We start from the raw sequence: 21121 nt of genomic DNA on the forward strand, positions 1-21121 counted from the left end.
TTTGTATTGTTCATTTGTTCACTTTGGTTTGAGGACGTGCAGGTTTGTTTGTTTCAGTTTCATTTTCAGCTTCTTCACGTTTGATCAAACTAACAGAAACTAAAACTGACATGTTAGATTTTGGTAAATGGCCTGTATTTGTATAGCGCTTTACTTATTCCCTAAGGACTCCAAAGTACTTTACACTACATTCAGTCATCCACACATCCACACACAGGTGATGGCAGCTACATTGTAGCCACAGCCACCCTGGGGCGCACTGACAGAGGCGAGGCTGCCGGATACTGGCGCCACCGGGCCCTCTGACCACCACCAGTAGGCAGTAGGTGAAGTGTCTCGCCCAAGGACACAACGACTGAGACTGTCAGAACCGGCAACCTTCCAATTACAAGACGAACTGCCAACTCTTGAGCCACGATCGCCCATTTTACTTTGCAAGTATAGTTTATATTCTATTTCTACTAAGAAAGTATTTTTTTCACATCTGGTTTTAGTTTTTAGTTTAGTTTCAGTTAAGAGAGTTTATGTTTACCCATGGACCCTGAAGGCAGCACCTCTTATGCTCACACAAACACGTGAAACACATCAAGGCCTCAAACAGTGAAGCAGTTAAAGACAGCAGCCTCTTTAAAGGTAAACTGAAGGGTTTCATAGTTTTTCCATCAGTGCTGAAAACAAGGAAACGCAGAGATCGTTAATCGACTCGAGATCACAAACCGAAACCCCCCAAATACCTTCCTGTTTTCTAAAACAACAGTTTGCATCCATGCAGTGTTTATAAGAGACACACAGCCTCTGAGTGACGACCTAGACCTGCATTGTTTGCAACAGCCAGCAGGGGGCTACAATAACACAGAGAAAACCTCAACAATCACGCAACCCCTCTATGAGCAAGCACATGGCCACAGTGGGAAGCAAAAACTCCCCTTTAACAGGAAGAAACCTGGTAATCATCTGCTGTGGCTGGTCAGGAGTGAGAGGAGGACGTCTATGAGACAAGGAGCCTCACCTCAGCTCAGTGAACACTTACCTGATGACTTTGGTCTCAGTGCCTTCAGGTTTGTAGAAGCTATCTGCATTTCTACACCTGTGGTCATGGAAGTGATGGAACACATCCGGATGGTTGAGTGACAGAGTGCGAGCTTTAAAGGACCGACACTTGGAAGCAAAGTCCATGCTGATATTAAGCAGTCAGACTTGGTGTCACGAGGTTCATTTCCAGTCTTTGGGATGACCATTCTCAGAGGAATGCTTTTGTTTGCTTAAACCTCTTAATCCCAATCTATGAATCATTCAAGCATAAAAAGGCTCCCAACTGAAGGGATGAATTGGTGTTGTGTCGACACGTAACAGACAAGTTAGCAAAGAACCTGTTTGAGCTTCAGGCTCTTTGTTACGAGCCGCCTGTCACAGAAACACATCACTGACGGCTAATAAGTTTCTTAATTATTTTGTGGACAAGGTTGCTAGTTTGAGACCTCCCACTCTACCTATTGCTGACCCAGCCATGCATGGTTCTTGCTCAAGTTTGTTCTCTGCTTTTCTACCAATTGTTTTATCTGATTCAGAGAAACTTGTGCTGAATGCTAAACCGTGTGGCTCTCCAAATGACGTTGTTCCTCCCCGTTTTCTTAAAAAGGTATTTCCTATCATCGGACCACACATTCTGAACATTATTAATACTAGTCTTTTGTCTGGTCAGGTACCTAGGTAATTTAAGCATGCAGTCATGCATCCTTTACTTAAGAAACCAGGCTCAGACAGTTCAGTCATGTCAAATTTTAGACCCATCTCTAAGCTTCCCTTTCTTAGTAAGATTCTGGAAAGGATTGTTTATACTCAGTTGATGGACTACTTGAATGACTCTAAATTGTCAGAAATCTTTCAGTCCGGCTTTAAGCCATTCCACAGTACGGAGACAGCCCTCGTAAAAGTTATGAATGACTTCCTGATAGCAACAGACTGTGGTAAATATGCAGTGCTGGTCTTGTTGGATGTGACCGCTGCATTTGACACAGTGGATCACGATTTGCTGATCTCCAGCTTGCAGCACTGTGTGGGAATTTCTGGTTTGGCACTTTTGTGGTTAAAGTCCTATCTCTTATGTAGGACCTTTTGTGTTAAGTTGGGGTCGGCTTCATCCTCTGTGGCCCCTCTGCTTTGGGGTGTGCCACAGGGATCTATTCTTGGGCCGTTATTGTTTTTGTTGTACCTTTTGCCTCTTGGCGCGATTTTCCGGAAACATAAAGTGCCATTCCATCTATACGCAGATGACTGCCAGCTCTACTTACCTCTTAGTCATTCTGATAGTCTCCCAACTGGACCTCTGCTTGACTGCCTTACTGATGTCAAAGCATGGATGGCAAAAAACTTTTTAAATTTTAATGATCGGAAGACAGAAGCAATTTTATTCGGCCCAAATCGTTCTTCTCATACTCTGGATGTTGATCTTGCAGCTTTGACTTCCCAACTAAAGAGTTTGATCACAAATCTCGGAGTTAAAATTCTGCACTTCTGTACAATCAGCATTTTATCAACTCAGACGTTTATCAAAGGTTAAGCCCTTTCTTTCCAAGCGTGACTTGGAAAGTGTTATTCATGCCTTTATTACCTCACGTTTAGATTATTGCAATTCTCTTTTAATAGGGGTTGGGCAGGGCACTTTGTCACGCTTGCAATTAGTGCAAAATGCTGCAGCACGATTTTTATCTGGCAGAAGGAAATTTGATCACATCACTCCGATTTTGGCCTCTTTACACTGGCTTCCTATTGAATTTAGGATCCGTTTTAAAGTCCTTTTATTGGTTTTTAAATCTCTAAAATGGTCTGGCACCTGTTTATTTGTCTGACAGCCCCACGTCCCCACTCGTTCCCTTCGGTCAGCTGAGCAGTTGCTGCTTTCGGTCCCAAAGTCACGGCTGAAACTTAGAGGAGACCGAGCGTTCTCTGTTGCTACACCGATGCTTTGGAATAACCTTCCTCTCCACATTAGACAGGCTGCATCAGTGCCAGTTTTAAGTCTTTGTAAAAAACCTATTTTTATTCCCTGGCTTTTAACTCTGTGGATAACTGATTCATTCTTATTTTTTATTTTATTGCTATGTCTGGTTTTATTACTATGTGCATATTGGCAGCAGCTTCATTTTCAGCATAACAATGCCGTAAAAGCACACCTGGTCTATCGGTCATGGGTCGGCCTCCCCAGAGTCGGACCTCAGCGTTACTGAAGCAGTGTGGGATCATCCTGACAGAGAACAGAAGGAAAGGCAGAAACACCCAAAGAAGAGCTTTGAACATCCTTCAAGAAGCCCTGAGAATAAAGGTGCTACACCAAATATTCGCTTTAAGCTCACCGGAGTCGCGCAAACTCTGATTTTGCCTTTATTTCCATGTGTGTTTGCATGTTTCCCTACAAAATATGAAGAAATGAAATGTGCAGCAATCTTAGCTGAAACACAGACGCTCGTTATAATCATTTTATTTACAAACTGGTTTTTAATTCTTACAGTGACGTCGTTGCTTCAGTACAAATACAATAAAACCTGAATTCTGAGCCAAAGCAGCACTGTCACATGTTTCTTCTTCTACTCTCGACAATCAGCAGTAATCACGAAGCTTCCTGTGCTGCATTGTTTCTGTTTTCCCGCCTTTTTCTCGGCTCGGCCGACACAGTTTCCTGCGCTTCCTGAAGCTTTTCCTGTCCTGTATAAACACTGCAGCAGCTCTGTGGGCAGGAGCTTCTACCCCCCAGGCTCTTTATCCTATCATAAAGCTCAGCAGCGCCCTCCAGCAGCTACAGCTAAAATGACTGTAGGCTTTATTGTATTAAAGCTTGCCTCATGATTTCATTTTTAATTGCTTATTTTAGATTTTTCATGTGCGGTTTTTGTTATGAACAGAAGCTTGTTTCAGTACATTTTTGACATCATAAATTCAAAATTTCAGGTTCAGTATCCCCAAATTTTATCTTACTTAGTCAAACTTTTTGGGCAAATTTTGGTTCATAAATGGCAGAAAATCTTTTTTTCTATGATAGAAACAAGCTTCCAGAGTTCAAACAGTGAACCATTTGTTCTAACTATGATATTTTTTACTGTGTTATAGGAAAAGCAACATGTTCAGACATTAAAATATATGCTGCACTTTTGTGCGTGCTGATGAAGACCTCATGACTCAGAGGTCCAAACTGACCCGCTAACCCTGAACCGTCATCCTGGTGACCCTGAATGACCTGGAAGCTGCCGGCTAAAATCATTGGATGTCCTCAGAGCTCAGCTGATGTCAGACAGCGTTATCGAGCAGCTCTCGGTGGAAAATCAATCAGCGGCTGTCAGATCTCTCACACGCCACAAATACATGTTCAGTCTGTTTTTACATGAAGAAGACGCAGCTCACGCCTTTCTTCTTCTTCTTCCCGCTGCTTCCTGTAGTTCCCAACACATGCCTCTAAAATCAGCTGAGGGAGGGCCCCAGAAAGTCAGTGGTTAAGAAGCTGCAGGACAGAAACCGGGGATTCTGGGAAAATGAGTTTCTTTAATCATTTCTGTTACAGACACACTCCTCCTGCGTGGTGAAACAGCGCCCCTCTGGGTTCTAATGGCTGGTACATGTAAGTCAGTTCGTGTGGCCAAAGACGGTACTGCAGCCAGACAGTAACCTCCGTGAGATCAAAGTTCTCTGAAGCTCTGAGACCTGAAAAAACCTGAATTAAGGTGGGAGGAAGGAAGAAAAGAAGGAAGTATTCTTTCCGTCCTTGCTTTATTTCCTGCTTCCTTTCATTTACATCATTCTTCTCCTTCCTTCCTGTCATGTGACAGTTTAGATGAAATGTGTTTTTCTGTGACAATAAAATCCACCACAGAAGAAGAAGCATGTCCTACACCTGAGAGTGTCCTGTTTCCTCCCTGGAGCAGGTGGAGGGCAGCAGCTTCCTGTCAGCTCACTCCTTTGACGGCTCCTCTTCCTTCTCCTTCGTCTCCTCCTTCTCCTCCTTCTCCTCCTCCCCCCCTCTCTCTCCTGCCTTCATCTCCACGGTGAGAAGCTCCTCCCCTTTGTGCCGCGGCGTCATCCTGATGATGACCGAGCTGTCGGCTGTTTCTGCCACCGTTTCCTCTCCGTCTTCCGGAGCTGGACTCAGGGGTACCGGAGACCGGCGGTGCATTGGAGAAGGGGGCGGGATTGGAGAAATGGAGGGAGGAGCCTGAAGAACAAAGAAGGAAAGGACAGGATGAAAGATGGAGGACAAAATGACTTTCCTTTGCTGCTGGTCTCTAAGGGCGTCTCCAAAACACACAGGAAAAATCCAAATCCTGAAAAACCCACGATTAATTTTTGATCCCTTTTATCTTCTTTCCTTTCCATCTTTCCTTTACAGTCTTTCTTTTTACTTCCTTCATGCTTTTCTTTATTCCTTCTTTCCTTTCCAACTTTCATTCTCCTGTCCTTCCACCCTTCCTTTCTTCCTTCCATCTTTTCTTTCTTCCTACCCACTCTTCTTTTCTTCTTTTTACCTTCCATCCTTCCTCACTTTCTTCCTTTCTAACTGCTCCTTTCCTTTATTTCCTCTTTCCTTCACAAACATCCTTCCTTCCTCTTTTCCTTCCTCCCTTCTTTCCTTGCTTTCTTTTCTTTCCACCTTTCCTTTCTTCACTTCTTTATTATTTCCTTTCTTCCTTGCACCGTTACTTCCTTCCTCACCTCCTCCTTGCTTTCTTTCATCATTTCTACTTTTTTTCTAAAATTCCTTACCGCCCCCCACTGTTCCTTCCTTCCCTCCTAGTTTGTGCTGTCTCCCAGGTGCTTTGCTCCTCTACAGAACTCCATGGCTAACATTAGCTAACATTAGCTGACATGAGCTAACATTAGCTAACGTTAGCTACCTCTACCTAAGAAATGGAGTCTGCTAATTTGAGAAAACTCTATGTGGGCACAAAAATAAAAGCTGATCCAGGTTCTGAGAGCGTTTAACGTTATCAAGTAAGTTAAGGTCAAGCAGTTTTAGTGATTGAGGTGAATGTTTCCCGAAAACAAACGAGCAAATTAGCTTTTATATGAACATTTCTATCAAGGGATGATGTTCTAAATCTGTTTCTTACCAATCAGCACGCATTAGGACATGAATCGTTTCATTTCAGTTTTGACACATTACTGATATTCCTAATATGGCAGTGGACGCAGTAGCCCCTCCCACCTGCTGATCAAACCTTCTGTCCATGAAGAAGACCCAGTCAGAATAAAGCTGGTTTAAAGAGGAGGAGTTAAACAGCTCATTTCAGACAAGGGATAACGTGAGGGCCTCCACAACAGTGCAGCATCAGATTAAGGTGGCTTATTATAAACTGTGAATCATTCAAAGCTGCTCTGGTGGAGTCACTGAATAAAGCACTGAAAAGAACCTTTCAGTCTCCTCACTTTATCTATCTATCCTTCCTTCCCTGCAGCTGCAAAGAGGTGATGTGGTGATGCTGGCCTACCTGTGCCTCTCCCGCCTCAGACGGTCTGTATACTTTCTTCAGCTTGGCGAAGGTTCCCTCGATGCCTGCCTGCTCCGTCACCTTCAGGGCGGCCTTGAACATTTCTGGTGTGTCCGGTCGTGGCGGGATGACTGTCTTTGCACCTTTACCCTCCTCCTTCTCCTCCGGCTTCTTGTCCTTCGTCAGCATCTTCCTGCACAAAGACAAACACAGGGCGGCAGTCCAGACAAGCTCAGAAACTGAAAACCTTGCTCCTACATCTCCAAACCTCCACAATCTGACATTCAGCAGCTCCGGCGGCTGCCGCGGCTCCGGCCGGTCTGCTTCAGCGCCATGGCCTGACTGAGCAGATAAAGGAAGGTGGATCACCTCAATGAGCTGACCCGATTCTCAAACACAAACTAGAGCGAGCGCCGTAAGCTGATTAGAGGTGAGTCTAATCCTGTCCCGGACAGAGAGATCAGACAAACGAGAGGAAGGCGAGCTGAGGAAGCAGCAGAAACAATCAGCCTCCTATTAACTGATGGTTGTTATTAGCAAGTGGGGCTGCTTTACTGACATGCTGGATCCGCCTCCAGCCGGATGGTGACCAGAGTCCGGCTGGTTAAAGTACAAATCTGTCCTCAGGTATTCATCTGTAAACTGTGGTAACATAAGTGTGTCTCTACAGACTCTGCAAGGTCATGAATGCAGTGAATCAGTATTTATTAATAATAGTGTTCCTACTGTGACAGGACAACAGGACCTAACCCTTCCAGCTCAGTGTGAGAGTCTTTACTGCTGTTTATAAAACAGAGCTGGTGGGACGCAAACACTAACCTCGTTGTCTCTCCACCCGACGGCCGTGGTTTGGACAACGTGTTGCAGGTTAGCAGGTTCTGTAATAGTTCTCCACCTTAACTTCCCAATAAACCCTGACAATATGCTTTAAAAAATGCCAAGAAGGTTTCTTGGGGTTACGATGGCAGCCATAAACCAGAAGGTTGTAGCTGAAGTCTTTGCTGCTGCGAGAGTAAAGATGCTGACTCGAAGACGAGCTGGTTGTGTTTAAATGTCGTAATTCGGTGTGAAAGGACTCGCATTTGGATTAAAATAATTAAACTGCGTTCCGCTCTAACAGGGTCTCGGTCTTACTTGGCCTTCTTGCGCAGCAGTTTTTCGGACTCGGGGTAATGCACCAGGATCTCTGCCAGGTCATTCTTATCCAGGATGAACAAATTGGCAAATCCGTGGGCCTTCACGTTGGCTGTGCGCCGGTTTCCTCCGCCTCCCGCCAGCAGACTGACCAATCAGAGACCACAGAGTTTTTTCAAAACATCCTTTATTATGATTATTGATCATGAAAAACTAATCTACTGACATGATTTCACTTTTTTGAAACATTTAACACCCTGTTGGGTAAATTTCATTCTCCCTCTGTGGTATGAAAGTTGTCTTATTTTTATCATTTTAACAAAACATAATCACAGTATGATGATATATCTATAATATATTTCAGTCTGGCGTGCTGCCCAGCCGCACATCCTGAGAACGATTGAACGTCTTTATTTGCAGCCGCCACGTGCAGGTTTTTAATTGTTTAACAGGATGACAGGAAGCAGCTCTGACCTGATCTCTCCAAACACCGAGCCGGCTCTGATGGTGACGAACACCGTCTCCAGGTCAGGACCGCCCACCACCTGAACCTCGCCCTGCTTGATGATGTACATCTCCCTGCCGATCTCCCCCTGAAACACACACACACACACACACACACACACACACACACACACACACACACACACACACACACACACACACACACACACACACAGTCTGTGTCACCATCAGCTCAGTAACACCTCTGCCGGCTCGACAGGTGCGTTCTTACCTTTTTACAAACAAAGTCTCCGGGCAGGTACACGACAGACTTGAGCCTCATTAGCATGTCAAACACCATCTGCCTGTCACAGCCCTGAGACAGACAGACACACACACACACACACACACACACACACATTTATGCATTCATGTGTATAAAAATGTTTTTATTTTTTATTCGCCGTTTCTGACCTGAAACAGGGCGACTTTACTGACGATGGCGTAGTTAACGTCCACGGCGATGTCCATCCTCATCTTATCGGGAAGCTGGATCAGAAGCTCCTGCTCATCTGCACACGGGACACCACAATGCTCACTGTTACTTTGAACTCGAGGCGTTCAGGGACCAGGTCTCAGACAGCTTCTCTCAGACATTTCTTACCCAGCATGCCCTGGCTCTTCCAGGTGTAGTCGTACCAGGTCTTGATGCGGTTCTGGACCTCGCGAGGGATGTTGTAGGAGGTCATGTACTTAACCGTGCTGTCCATACAGGCACGGTAGTAGTTCTCCCCGGCAGTCGCCGCTCCAACTACATCCCTCATCTGACACATTGCACCAAAAACCAAAGGGGGCGGAACCACGTTAGGTCATGGATGGCCAAAAAGAAGCAGAGCTGTAAATGGTGGTTTTACCGACCTGACCGATCATGATGGAGAAAGCAAAGACGCCAACAAAGTAATTAATGAGTTGGAAGCAGATTTCAAAGACAGTGGTTGGGTCGGGCAGTCCTCCAATGGTGATCAGCGTCTTCACGGCAAAGTAGTAACAGCGGATGTACCTGCAGGAATGAAAACAGTCCATCGATTCATGAAGAGCTTCAACTTTAGTTTAGTGGAAATGCACTTTTAAGATATTCTAACCTGATTTGAAGAACCTAGAACATTTTAAAATTCAAACTTCTACTGGGTTTTGATTCCTTCAAGGATTTCAGCAAAATGCAACATAAAGCTGACGAATCTGTGATAGTTAAAATTTAATTATATGGGTAAATTCAATCAATAACCCAGCCACAGCTGTGAGGCCAAACTAACCATCACCTGTGGATCAGAGACACAGTATAACACATTCACATCAGAAATTTCCTGTCAATTACAGTGAATAAAAGGTTTTGTTACAATAAGTCGGTGACCCTGATGTTAGTAGATCTGTCCACTGATGTCTGAGCTACAACTATAACCAAATCAGACACAGTGAAAATGAAGCACGATCACACTGCTCCAGTTTTACAGATGACGTAACTGCCATACAGTCTGTTTGCCCTGTTGAAGAGCAAACAGTTATGGCTCTTCTATATTCAGATTTCCTCTTTCTTCCTCATTCTGACATCCAGAAACAGACAGAATCAGTCTCACATCGTTAACATTGAACCCTTCTTATTGCAAAAATATAAATCTGAATTCTTACGCGTTGCCTTTTCCATTGTAGACCCACTTGGTGGATCCCAGTCCTTCATAATCGGAGCCCCAGTAGAAGAGGCAGGCGTTGATGTGCAGGGAGTACAGCAGGTACATTGAGGTTCGGATCACCCTGACATACAGCGGCAGAAACAAAAATAACATCAAAAATTCAAGAACAGCAACAAGAAAGAGATCTACTGAAATAAATTATATTTAACCTGGGCGTTCCTCAAGGATCCAAACTGGGGCCACTACGAATGCATTTAGGCTTTTTGCAGATGGTACACTGTTTTTGTTGCTCTGGGTAAAAACTCTTTTGGCCATTTTTTGGTGCCTAAATGACAAAACTTTCTCCCATCAAAATAAAACTAAAATGATGACCATTCTTATCAGCTGAAAAAACTGCACCATGTCCCTGAACCCTGCCACTGAAAACTAAACTAAAGTAAAAGAATAAAATAGTTTTTCTGGGTGTGTATTTTATATTTTTATGCTGTTAAATGTAATATTTTACCATTTTTATGTTGCTATTTTCATATTTTCTATGATCTCTGAGGTAAATATTTCTTACAGGGCAGAGTCAAAAAAACATTTATCCTGATCGGAGAAAAGAAGTTCAACGAGGTTTGTGACATCATCACTTGTCAGTTTAGATGTGTGAAGATTCATATAGAGCTAGAGACAAGACTGGCAACCTTCTGGGAACCTCCGGTAATCAGAGATGGGCAGTAATCTGATTACTTTTTTCAAGTCACGAGTAAAGTAAGGGATTACTATTGCAAAAACGGTAAATAGATTACCGTTACTTTCCCGTAGGAGCGCTGCGTTGCTGCGTTACTAAAACCATGATTTTTTTTGCGAGAATGTCTCATGACAGTGACGTAAGCGAGTGCGACGTTCGTGACAACAGCTGTGTGCAGATCAACAGTGGATCATATATCGAGTGCAGGAGAGAGTATGAACGTGCAGCGTTTAAAGCGTGGAAGTACTGACCTTACTTTGAGTTTGATTCCATAAAAAGTGACAAAAACATTAGTGTCCGTTGCTCACTGTGTGGGAAGAAAACTTCTTTTTACAGCGAAAAAAACCCCCAAACTTCCAAGCAAGCACCGAGTAGCTACGACGTAATGGGAAACTCACAGAGGAACTCGCGGATTAATAATAATAATGGATTGCATTTATATTGGGATGCCTCAAAGCGCTTTACAATACCACTATTCATTCACTCTCACATTCACACACTGGTGGAGGCAGCTACAGTTGTAGCCACAGCTGCCCTGGGGCAGACTGACAGAGGCGAGGCTGCCATATCGCGCCATCGGCCCCTCTGGCCAACACCAGTAGGTGGTAGGTGAAGTGTCTTGCCCAAGGACACAACGACCGAGACTGTCAGCCGGGGCTCGGACCAGCAACCTTCCGATTACAAGACGAACACCCAACTCTTGAGCCACGATCACCCCCCCCCGGATTCTTCAACTGACCGCTGCAGCTCACCTGCACCAGGGTAAACCTCCGCCTACCCCACTCCTGCTTTACAGGTGAAAATAGAGCAACAGGACCGCTGAGTCTTTGATTTGATTTATTTTCTGCAGTGTTTTACTTACTTACTTTGAAAGTAAACACAAAAAAGATTTTATTTTATGAGCTGGAATGTGCAGAAAATAGGTTTAAATGTTAAACAAATTTCTTCCAGTCAGAGAATGTTGCATATAATTAAATTTTTGCTTGATGCATAAAGTTAAAAGATTAAAACTAATAAAACAAGTTTTAAAAAGAGACTTTTCCATTTGATTACATTTTGTATGATGGATTATGCAGAAAAAGTAGAATTGGGCTGAAAGATCTATCGCTTTATCACCTCTTCAGGTTGTAAATCGTGTTTTTAAAAAGTAACTAAGTAATTAATTACTTTTGAAAATAAGTAATCAGTAAAGTAACGGGATTACTTTTTGGGGGAAGTAATCAGTAATTAGTTACTGATTACTTTTTTCAAGTAACTTAACTTAGTAACAAATATAGAATGTGCTTCCCTGACTGGTTTGTGAATAGTTCCTGGTGTTTCCTGGTTATTGCTCACAGTAGGACTGCATGTGTCTGATTGTACACATCTTGGCATTATGGGCTTGGAGGCAAACGTTCTCCATTTCTTGCACTTTTTCAAGTTTCACTGCAGCTAAGAATTCAGTTAGTGTTTACAGACAATTCAGAGTCTTCCATCAAATAACAGACGACCGCAGCAATCCTATGGACGGTTTTGGTGCATCGCACTCTTTGGGACTGATGACATCCAGCAACAGCCAGCAACCACTCACCAGCCAGTCAGGGAATATGCTTTCGGTAAAGACAAAAGGCTGCTGGATGGACTGCAAGCCTGTGTGACTGAGACCTAAACGACTGATAAACCTGCTGAAGGTAAACGGGACAAACTACACCCTCAGCAATGAAGTGAAACACTTCCAGGGTGACCATCGTGCCTGTTACGTGGAGAAATTGAGGGCTTATGTTTACTTACTGCCTCCGGGCGTGTTTGATGCTGTGATGACGATTTCATTATGTCATCAACAACGCCTCAAATTATACGGGACAAGATCTGAAGACCTACAAATTTTGGGTGCGTCTTGGTATTTTGTGCCAGGATGGGTTCAAACATCAAACACAGGAACAGGAACAGGTGGACACCGGTCACTGCTGAGGTCTTTAAAACATTTTCTTTACATTTTCACCTTCACACCTCCAACCTGAACAGTGATCCTGAGTGATGTTATGTCCAGGACAAACAGTGGAGAGTGAGGCTGGAGACCTTCTCACCTATAGATGTACGCTTTCTTCATCACAGATTCCATTCTGTCGTTGAACTCAGAGAAAACCATGTACTGAGAGAGGAAAACAGAGGTCAGCTGTTCATCCCGACCACAAAGATCAGCTGTGAACAAATCAGAAAAACCTTCTGACCTTCAGCAGGCGAGGGAACCTCAGCAGAGAGTTGACTCCAGTGAAATAGTAAAATACCTCCAAAGGAAACAGGCTGATGATGTCCATCTGCAAAGCACACAGCAAACACTCACCAGGGGGAAACCAAAGGGTTAAAGAAGTTCTAGAGATCTGAATCAATCCGTACTTTATATTCAGAGAACCTGAATATAAAGTACGGAGACAGCTGAGGTTGTGCTGAGTTTAAAAAACTGTGTGCACAATGTAAAGACGCAAAAATATCAAAGATGCAGACTCGTTTGTTTTGTTAGGATTCATGAATCTATAGGATTATAACATCTTTTTTCCAGCAGCGTACACATATTTTAGCATCCACATTATGACCATTACCAGATACATCAGCCATCACTAGAAGCCAGATTTTATAAACCGGTTTATATTTATACATCTTATAAACCCACTGGTCCTGTTTTTAAGACTTGTCCATTGGCATCTTAGATTTTTGAAGCCAGACCTCATAAATGTGCTTTATCACTTTTCCCCTGTAATGTGACCATGATTCACAAAATAAAGATCAACTTTAATGTACTAATATTTAAAACTAGAGACTGAGACTATAAACTGTGTTTACTGAGGTCAGACTTTACATTCGCCCCCTGCTGGACGTTAGAGAGAATGCAGGCTTCCACAGAGAGTTATGGTTTTTATATACAACAGCAGATCCTAAACTTCAGATGAATGCAGCAGTTTTAGAAATATGAAAATCTTTTCTATCCCAGCCGAAGCTTTAGTGACAGCTGTGTTTCTTTATTATTATTTTTGATCTCATCATTTTAGTTTTTCCTGCTATTTGAAAAAAGAGAGTTCCGGTTTGAGAAAAGGTCAAAGGGAGAATAACGTTTATTATTTTAAGTGATTTGATTTGTTTTTTAAAAAGGGAATATTAAAATGTAAACCCAATTAAAACATAATTTTTTTTAAATTATTCATTGTATTTTCTAACTTCCTGTGGCCCGCTTGCAGTACCTTTACCATCCACCAGGTGGCCCTGGCCCAAAGTTCTCACCTTAAATCTCTCTGTGGTCATGTAGTGCTCCCTCATGTCCTTCTTGTCGCACTGTGGAAAAGAAGTTCCAGATCAAAGGTGTTTGTGAGAGTTTATGAGATAAAATCAAAGTTTTATTTATCGTTTCATTTCTGCTGACCACGATGTCTCCTCCGCGGACGAACTGCAACCTGGGCTGGAAGACGAGGATATCAATGATGTAGATGAAGTCGAAGGTGTAGTCGGCCAGCAGCCACAGGTGGATGTTTTCGGGGGTTTGGTAAGGAAACGCCCAGCGGACGGGGATCAGCCATACGTTCCAGTTCCACGCCGCCACCACGAAGAACAGCCAGATGACGTAGATCAGGTCTATGGGGCAGAAATCCACAGTCAAACGTCTCTCTGACCTCCGTACATGACGGAAAAAGAAGAACCCATAAAAAAACCCTGGTAGCAGAGAGCTGACTATCATTTAACTTCATGTTCTTACTGCAGCGCCACCTGTTTGTGGTGACCTGAACTTCAGATAACCAAGAACCTGATCTTTGTGTAGCGCATCGTAAATTCGTCCCCCCCGGTGACAGTCTGACCCGGGGGGATGACCTCACCTGACGCGTCATGTTTCATCTCAAACCAGCTCAGAAACTTTTTGGCCACCAGCGTGACCTTTGCTCACCAGATTTCACTTCCTCTGACTTCGTCCACGTCCCACAAATAAAAATCAAGTTCAATCAAATTTCGATCCAACCTTAAAACTTTATGGTCAGTGCGTCAAGTGTGACATCATCAGATCCCTGTGACCCCTGATACAGGCACTTACGGTGTTCTGGCCTCTCTGCACCTTCTGAGGTGTCTCCTCCACAGGATACACGAGAGACTGCACAGCTTGTGTTTTACACTTTGCTCCAGAAGGTGCCCTGATGCTGCTGCAGCATCGCCCTCTCACTCGTCTGGGACCCTCTGAGCTCCTCACTGATCTATCTCTGAAAAGATATTAAAGACCGAGCTGCACCTGCTGGGCCAGAGTTTGAAGATCCAGAGGTGCACGACAAGGTGAAAGGACACCAAAGCAAGGTGCGCACTGCCATTCAACGGGGAAACAATCTACTTCTTTGTCTCTTGGCTCCTCCCTTTAGGGGCCACCACACCAGCTCTGTCACACCAACCCCCTGCAGTCCTCCTTCACTACATCCATGAACCTCCACTGAGGTCTTCCTGGCAGCTCCGTCTTCATCCTCCACCCTCCCTCCTCTGCACATGTCCAAACCATCTGAGCCTCTCTGAGCTGTCCCCCTGATGGACGCTCGCTCCCAATAAACATCTGAACATCTTCAGCTCGGCTTCCCGTGTTTGTGTCTGTGCCAACGAATCACAGCAGGTCTCACTGCCATCCTGTAAACCTCCCCTTCCCTTCTGTCACAAATTACCCCTGAAACTCATCTCCACCCAACTCCAGAAGCTGAAGCAGTGGGTGAATATGGCTGTCCTGAAAAGTGCGGTGATGGAGAACTCGATTTCTCACCGGTGAACGGGTCGATGCTCGAGGGGAAGCGGTACTCCAGGATGGCTCGGAGCCAGCCAGGCATCTGGGGAAGTTTGGGCAGATTGGGAATTTTGACCTCATATCCCAGAAGCTCAAATTTAAACTCCTTTTCCTCCTCCTTTTCCTCTTCTCCTCCTCCTGCTGTGTCTTTCTTCTCCTCTCCCGGGGGAGGCGGGGGAGGAGGGGGAGGCGGAGCTTTGCTTGGAGCTGTAGGGATCAGACAGGAAGCGCGAGAACATCATTTTGATGGTTTTACACTGATGCAGCTGAAAATCATTCAGTATTTGATGCAAACTGTTTAATCTCATCATTTATTCAAATCCTTCATGCACGAATATTGTTAAACTCATACAATCACTGAGCAAACCACTGCAGCGGCGTTTTGATGCAGGATTTGGTTCTATCTTATCAAAGCTTCTGACTCGACCTGACTCGTGAAACCGGTTTCTACGTACAGGCTGCGGGACTTTCTTCCTCCGATTCGTCCGGGTCGATCAGCCGTTCTTTCTGCCGCTCCGTCCGACCTTTGAACAGTCTGACGAGCTCGTTGAGGCGGTCCTGGACCACCACGCTGCCGACGCTGGTCGCCGACAGCGGACGTGTCCTGCAGGAGGAAGAACGGGAAGGTAAACATGGTGGACAGACAGATGGAAGCAGGGAGCTCATTGTGAGTCTGTGGGGTTTCTCTCACTCGTCGTCTGCAGACAGGTGGTCTCCCTGAGTGGACCAGACTTTCAAACCGACCCTCAGCAGCTCGGGATCGTCCTCGTCTGCAGACACATCACCTGCAACACTACAGACATCAACACGGACACGTGGAGAGGAAACAATAAGATGTTCCAGCCTGCATTTAGTCCAGATTCAGAATGGCAGAACACATTAAAGCTGTCAGAGACTGATGCTCTTACTGAGGTTAAAGGAAGTCCCTCCATCCAGAACACAGCACGATAAAAAATGCCTCTAAAACGTTAGTGAGCTCAACAAATCAACAACAGCACCAATCACAATACTGAAGAGAGCTCAGTCAAATCAGAAACTGTGAATCATTTTCAACATTTCCAGGAGACGCTTGGTGTTTCAAGGCCCACAGAGAACCCGAAGCTCTTGTGAGTTCAAACACAGACTTCAGACTTGCTTTTATCTTCATCAGACAGGGACCAGACGGGAGTCCTGGACAGAAATTTGTCTGCTCTTTCAACAGAGAGCCAATCGGGATTAAAATTTGCAATATTAGTGGGCGTGGCCTCTGTGACAGAGGGGGATGGTGAACCCTGAACTGGACCTCTGCACCGTGTTTGTGCTGTTGGAGCCTTTTGCAAAATAATTTTACTCCTTAGACTTCCCCTACACACAATATGTTTACTTTTTGTGTCATAGAGGGTTAAAACGGCAAAAAATTTTGCCAGTGGGATTAAATGGGTTAATGACATCATGTGACCAATAATATGGCTGCTTTGAGGTCACAGTACTATTGTACTATAGTGAGAGAAGTTCACCAAAAGCGCAGGTGTCCATATGATGCTCACATACCGTCTGTGGAGACAGACAATCTTAAAGATGTGTTTATCGTGGTACAACAGAACATCGCATTGGCCCCTGAATCAACTGATGGTTGTCTAACTTGTGTAGTAGAAGCAGAAAAAAAGCTCTTTAAACTGTTGTTAACTGGTCTCAGTGATCAATGACAATAAAGTCAAGACTCTCCACTGACTCATTCAGATAGTAGCCTTAGAATAACTGCCCCAATAACCACCCAAGACGTTACTCACACGGCTGCTTAGCGGCGAGACCAGCTTCTAATTTCGACCAGATTAACAAGTCAGCTTCATTAATGGTTTCAAACACAGTTTCAGATTCACAAAGCTTTTATTCGAGCTCTGTACTCCCCTACATTTACACTGTCAGACTCTCTGAAGCTAATCTTCAGTTGTGGCCACACATCTGAAAGCATATTGATTTGCTCTCCTGATATTTAGACTGAACCACTGTGAAAAGTGATTCTAATTTAATTCTTTGGGTTAAAAACTGCTTTAAAGATTTTGGCTTCGTGTAGCTCTGTTTTATTTTTATTCCACCGAGACGTCATCTGAACATACGACTTACCTCAAAGACCATCGGAGGCCGATACTGCGCAGGAAGATTTGGGATGAAGACCCTTCAAGCAGAGCAACCATGCATTGCTCTGCTTGTCAATACTGACAAAGTTGTGTATATTGTAGTGTGTATTGACCAGCAGTGTTTGTCACTACTGGTCATTTACAAATATTCTTTGCTCCCATTGGTGCCTGCTTTCATTAAAGTTGCGAGAATATTGACTTGGGACCCGCCCACTGCGTGTTTATTCCGTCTCTTGTTGCTACACGTCGAGGAATTTCATTGATATCTGAAGATTTCTGGTTATCTTTGAGATCAGCAGATACAAAAATACCACCTACTGGCCAATCGGATCTCTGGAAAAGCACGTCTCTATTCCTGTAAAATTCCTTGGATGTTTGTGTGCTGAAGGTTAACTGGGTTAACTTATGGAGCTGAAGACCACCTTCAGGTGACCTCTGACCCTGACAGTGATAACATGGGTATGTCAAACGTCCTTTGGTGTGCAGGCCTCTGAACATGGAGATATGAATCAGTTCAAACAGTTTCAGAAAGGATGGAGCTAAAGAAAGATTTAAGGAAACCATTTACATTGATTTTAACTCAGAGTTGTGTTTTTAATCATATTTGGAGCTGTTAGATGTTTCGCTCAGCAACTTTTAGCAGGACAAGAACAACCATGAAAGGATGCAAAGTTGGACATGAAGACAGGATAACACAGACATTAAACATGGATTCTTTCATACATTTACATGTCTTAGCGTGGTAACAGCGCCCCCTGAAGGCCGTGAGCAGCAGCATACACGTTGTGTGTTACCTGAGCTCTGGGGCTGTGAGATTGTTCGGTTCTGGTTCTGGGGTGGTGATAATCTGGGGGATGTTCAGACCTTTCCCTTCCATCACATCCATCGCCTCCACCTTCAGCTCTGAAGCTTCAGCCAAACGTTTACTGCAGTTTTCTGAGGACCAGAAAATAAATGCAGTTGGACCTCAGGCAACGTCTTCCTACACGAATCAACTCGCCCTCAACTGAACCGCATTTCAGGTCGACGTGTTAAACTGCTGTTTCCAAAGCACCAGCGCAACTTTAAACTTCTGCTTTCATTTATTTGTAGATGATAAAATGCTGATTGTTGCCTCTGGACACATCCAGAGGAAAAAGAAAGAAAGAACTGATGAGGTTTTATGGTAAGAAAAATGTGTATTTAAATAAATATATAAATTTTTATACGTTTACGGGCCAAGTGTGTTCTCCAGTTTACAGATGTGTGGTGTTTACAAGAGTTATTCAGCATTAAATATGTAAAACTGTCTGGAAATAACCCCAAATCCACAGAAGCCCCCCTGCATTTAATGTTACCAGCTCGATAAATGGCCTCTCTTATTCTAACAGGTCACAGAAAATATGATGCAGGTAAAGTCACAGAGTTTCTCTTCAGTCTTAAATGAGAATCACAGGACTGAAGTCCAGTTTTGATTTCCTGTGTCCACATAAATGGAGCAAAAACTGATTCATGCTTGCTTAAATATTTCGGCCTCAACAGGAAATCTGCATCACGCTGCTTCATGAAAATCCATCACCAGGGGCAACAACGTGGCAGATAAAGAACTCTTCAGTAACAAATCCCATCACACAGACTATCGCGAGGTAAACATGGAGATTCTGTTGCCCAGTTTTGTTGGTGATTCAGCTCTAAACGACTCATTAAAAACAGCAAAGGGACAAGCACACAGCCTACAGCAGCTCAGACATCCACCTCCTCCTGATTACCTGTGGCGCGCTTAGTTGGCAGCTGATGGTGAAGCACATCAGAGCTGCAGAGCATGATAGGAGTGAGGATGAGGGGGAAATAGGACGTTCGGAGGCACTGGAAGTGTGTTTGTTTGGTTTGGCACTTCAAAGGTTTCGATCTACACAGATTATCTAGTCTATAATCTATAAGGTGTCTCTAGGAGTCTGCTGGAGGGGGGTGGGGGTTACGGCTGCTAAGGATCCTGGGACTTGGAGTTAAGGCCCCTGAAGCGGCTGTAGATGCTCATACAGCACTGCTGCGCCTGCTTGGTGAGCTGCAACAGCTCCTGGGTCAGCTGGGCGAGCTCTGGCGGTGGTGCCGGCACGGACAGCGTGGGAGGGGTGAGGTTATGGTTACGCATCAGCTTTGTGCAGCTCTCCAGGCACTCGGCAGCATGAGGGAATCGAAGCAGAAAGCTCTTTATCGGAGAGCAAATGTCAGGAACTAGACAGAGAAACAGCAGTGAGAAGGGTTAGCGTTAGGGTCCTAAAACCGGACCAGTGAAGGTAACGAAGGGCAAAGAAATCCATGAAGAGAGCAGTCGGAACAAGAGAAACAAGAAGACCAAACAGATAAAACCTGATTTTTCAGTCTCACCTCCACATCCACCTTCTTCTGCTTCTGCTGTGCTGGTCTGAGAATTAAGAAGAAAACAATTATTAAAAACAAGATATAACTGTCAATCCGCCCTGCAGTCACAGGAACATGACATGGTTGAAATTTCCTTAGAAAACCAGTGAGTGATTCTCAAGTAGAGATGCTCTTTTCCAACTGTTTCCAAGGAACCACAGGAATTGGATTTCTCACCGACGTCCACACGAACTAATGACCTTTAACACCAACAGACTGATCTCCACGACAGCTTAGCCAGCTCGGTCCTCTGATGGAGACCACTCAATACACTGAAAGCTCAGGACAAAGTCAAGCAGCTGGAACTCCTTTCTGACATTTTAGGTGAAATATCTGGGATAATCAGAAGAAATTAATCAGAGATTAACTCTTCGAAGTACGTATAATTCAGGTTGTAGAGTGCTGGTTTAGGAAGTGAGAACATACCAAAAAAATTAAGACCAATAAATAACAATGCCAGTGGTATCTGGCACCAGGTCAGCAGATCTTTCAAGTCCAGAACTTTTTCTAATGTGTCCTCCAATAATAAGTTCTTCAAGTTCCTAGATTGTCTCTTTGACTTTCACCAGGTTCTTCCTTTTGCTCTCTGGGAAAGAAGCCACAAAGATTCAGAGCCACTTTGACTCGGTCTTTTGTACATTCCTCCTTACATTCCTCAGGTTCTCAGCTACACCTCCCTCTGTACTCTTCCACCTTCAAGCTCATGGAGGGACACCGATTCATTCCCAACCAGTCGAGAGACAATCTCTCCAGCTTGTGTTGGTTCTACCTCACATGGGGTCTCCTCCTGGTTCGACATGCAGCAGGCATGCAGGAGACATCATGGGCAAATGATGAACCACTGCAGGTGGCTCCTTTTCAGTGTGTAGGAGTCATGGCTCTACTCTAAATGAGTTCCTCCCCTTCCGTCCAGAGTCCCTTCAGGAGAAGCTCTTTTCCACAGGATGTGTCCTCAATCTCATTCTTTGGGTCACTACCTCATGATTAGGGATGTGTACCGGTATCCGGTGCCATGATGGCACCGGTTCTGACATAAACGGTAGTAACCAGACCGAAAAGCAGCGCACATTTCAGTGCTTTATTTCGGTCCTTTTTTTTTTTTACTGAGATGTCACACACTTTGGATTCTAGCCAATCATTTTACCTTTGCGAGCGTAGTAGGCGGGCCCAGGTACATCCGTTCTTTTAGAGCAGAGCTACAGATTAAAAATGCCCAAGGCGAAGCGGTCAAAGTCTGGCTGTACTTCACAGCAAAAGATGCAAACTCAGCAGCCTGCAACAAGTGCTTTAAGCTGATACTGTGATACTGTGCAAAGGAGGTAACACCTCGAATCTGATGAAACACCTGGCAACGC

The 21121-nt window shown here is 44.4% G+C and overlaps 1 protein-coding gene across 7 annotated transcripts in view; it reads right to left on the reverse strand.

Annotated features, from left to right (window-relative positions):
- Nucleotides 1-3462: 3462 nt before the first annotated feature.
- cngb1a (cyclic nucleotide gated channel subunit beta 1a) overlaps nucleotides 3463-21121 on the reverse strand; it is a 41015-nt gene continuing 23356 nt past the window's right edge. For all 7 annotated transcript variants that reach the window (XM_026176551.1, XM_026176542.1, XM_026176534.1 and 4 more), the window contains 18 exons: nucleotides 19734-19770; nucleotides 18161-18302; nucleotides 15941-16042; nucleotides 15705-15853; nucleotides 15229-15456; nucleotides 13867-14075; nucleotides 13728-13778; nucleotides 12683-12769; nucleotides 12539-12603; nucleotides 9738-9860; nucleotides 8970-9111; nucleotides 8716-8875; nucleotides 8526-8623; nucleotides 8344-8427; nucleotides 8082-8200; nucleotides 7608-7754; nucleotides 6474-6666; nucleotides 3463-5200 (listed from right to left, as the gene is read on the reverse strand). In XM_026176551.1, coding sequence (XP_026032336.1) covers nucleotides 4940-5200; nucleotides 6474-6666; nucleotides 7608-7754; nucleotides 8082-8200; nucleotides 8344-8427; nucleotides 8526-8623; nucleotides 8716-8875; nucleotides 8970-9111; nucleotides 9738-9860; nucleotides 12539-12603; nucleotides 12683-12769; nucleotides 13728-13778; nucleotides 13867-14075; nucleotides 15229-15456; nucleotides 15705-15853; nucleotides 15941-16042; nucleotides 18161-18302; nucleotides 19734-19770 — 2397 coding nt within the window. In that variant the 3' untranslated portion in view covers nucleotides 3463-4939. The remainder of the gene's footprint in view (nucleotides 5201-6473; nucleotides 6667-7607; nucleotides 7755-8081; nucleotides 8201-8343; nucleotides 8428-8525; nucleotides 8624-8715; nucleotides 8876-8969; nucleotides 9112-9737; nucleotides 9861-12538; nucleotides 12604-12682; nucleotides 12770-13727; nucleotides 13779-13866; nucleotides 14076-15228; nucleotides 15457-15704; nucleotides 15854-15940; nucleotides 16043-18160; nucleotides 18303-19733; nucleotides 19771-21121) is intronic.

Source organism: Astatotilapia calliptera, chromosome 1 (genome assembly GCF_900246225.1).
Source record: "Astatotilapia calliptera chromosome 1, fAstCal1.2, whole genome shotgun sequence".
Classification (NCBI taxonomy): domain Eukaryota; kingdom Metazoa; phylum Chordata; class Actinopteri; order Cichliformes; family Cichlidae; genus Astatotilapia; species Astatotilapia calliptera.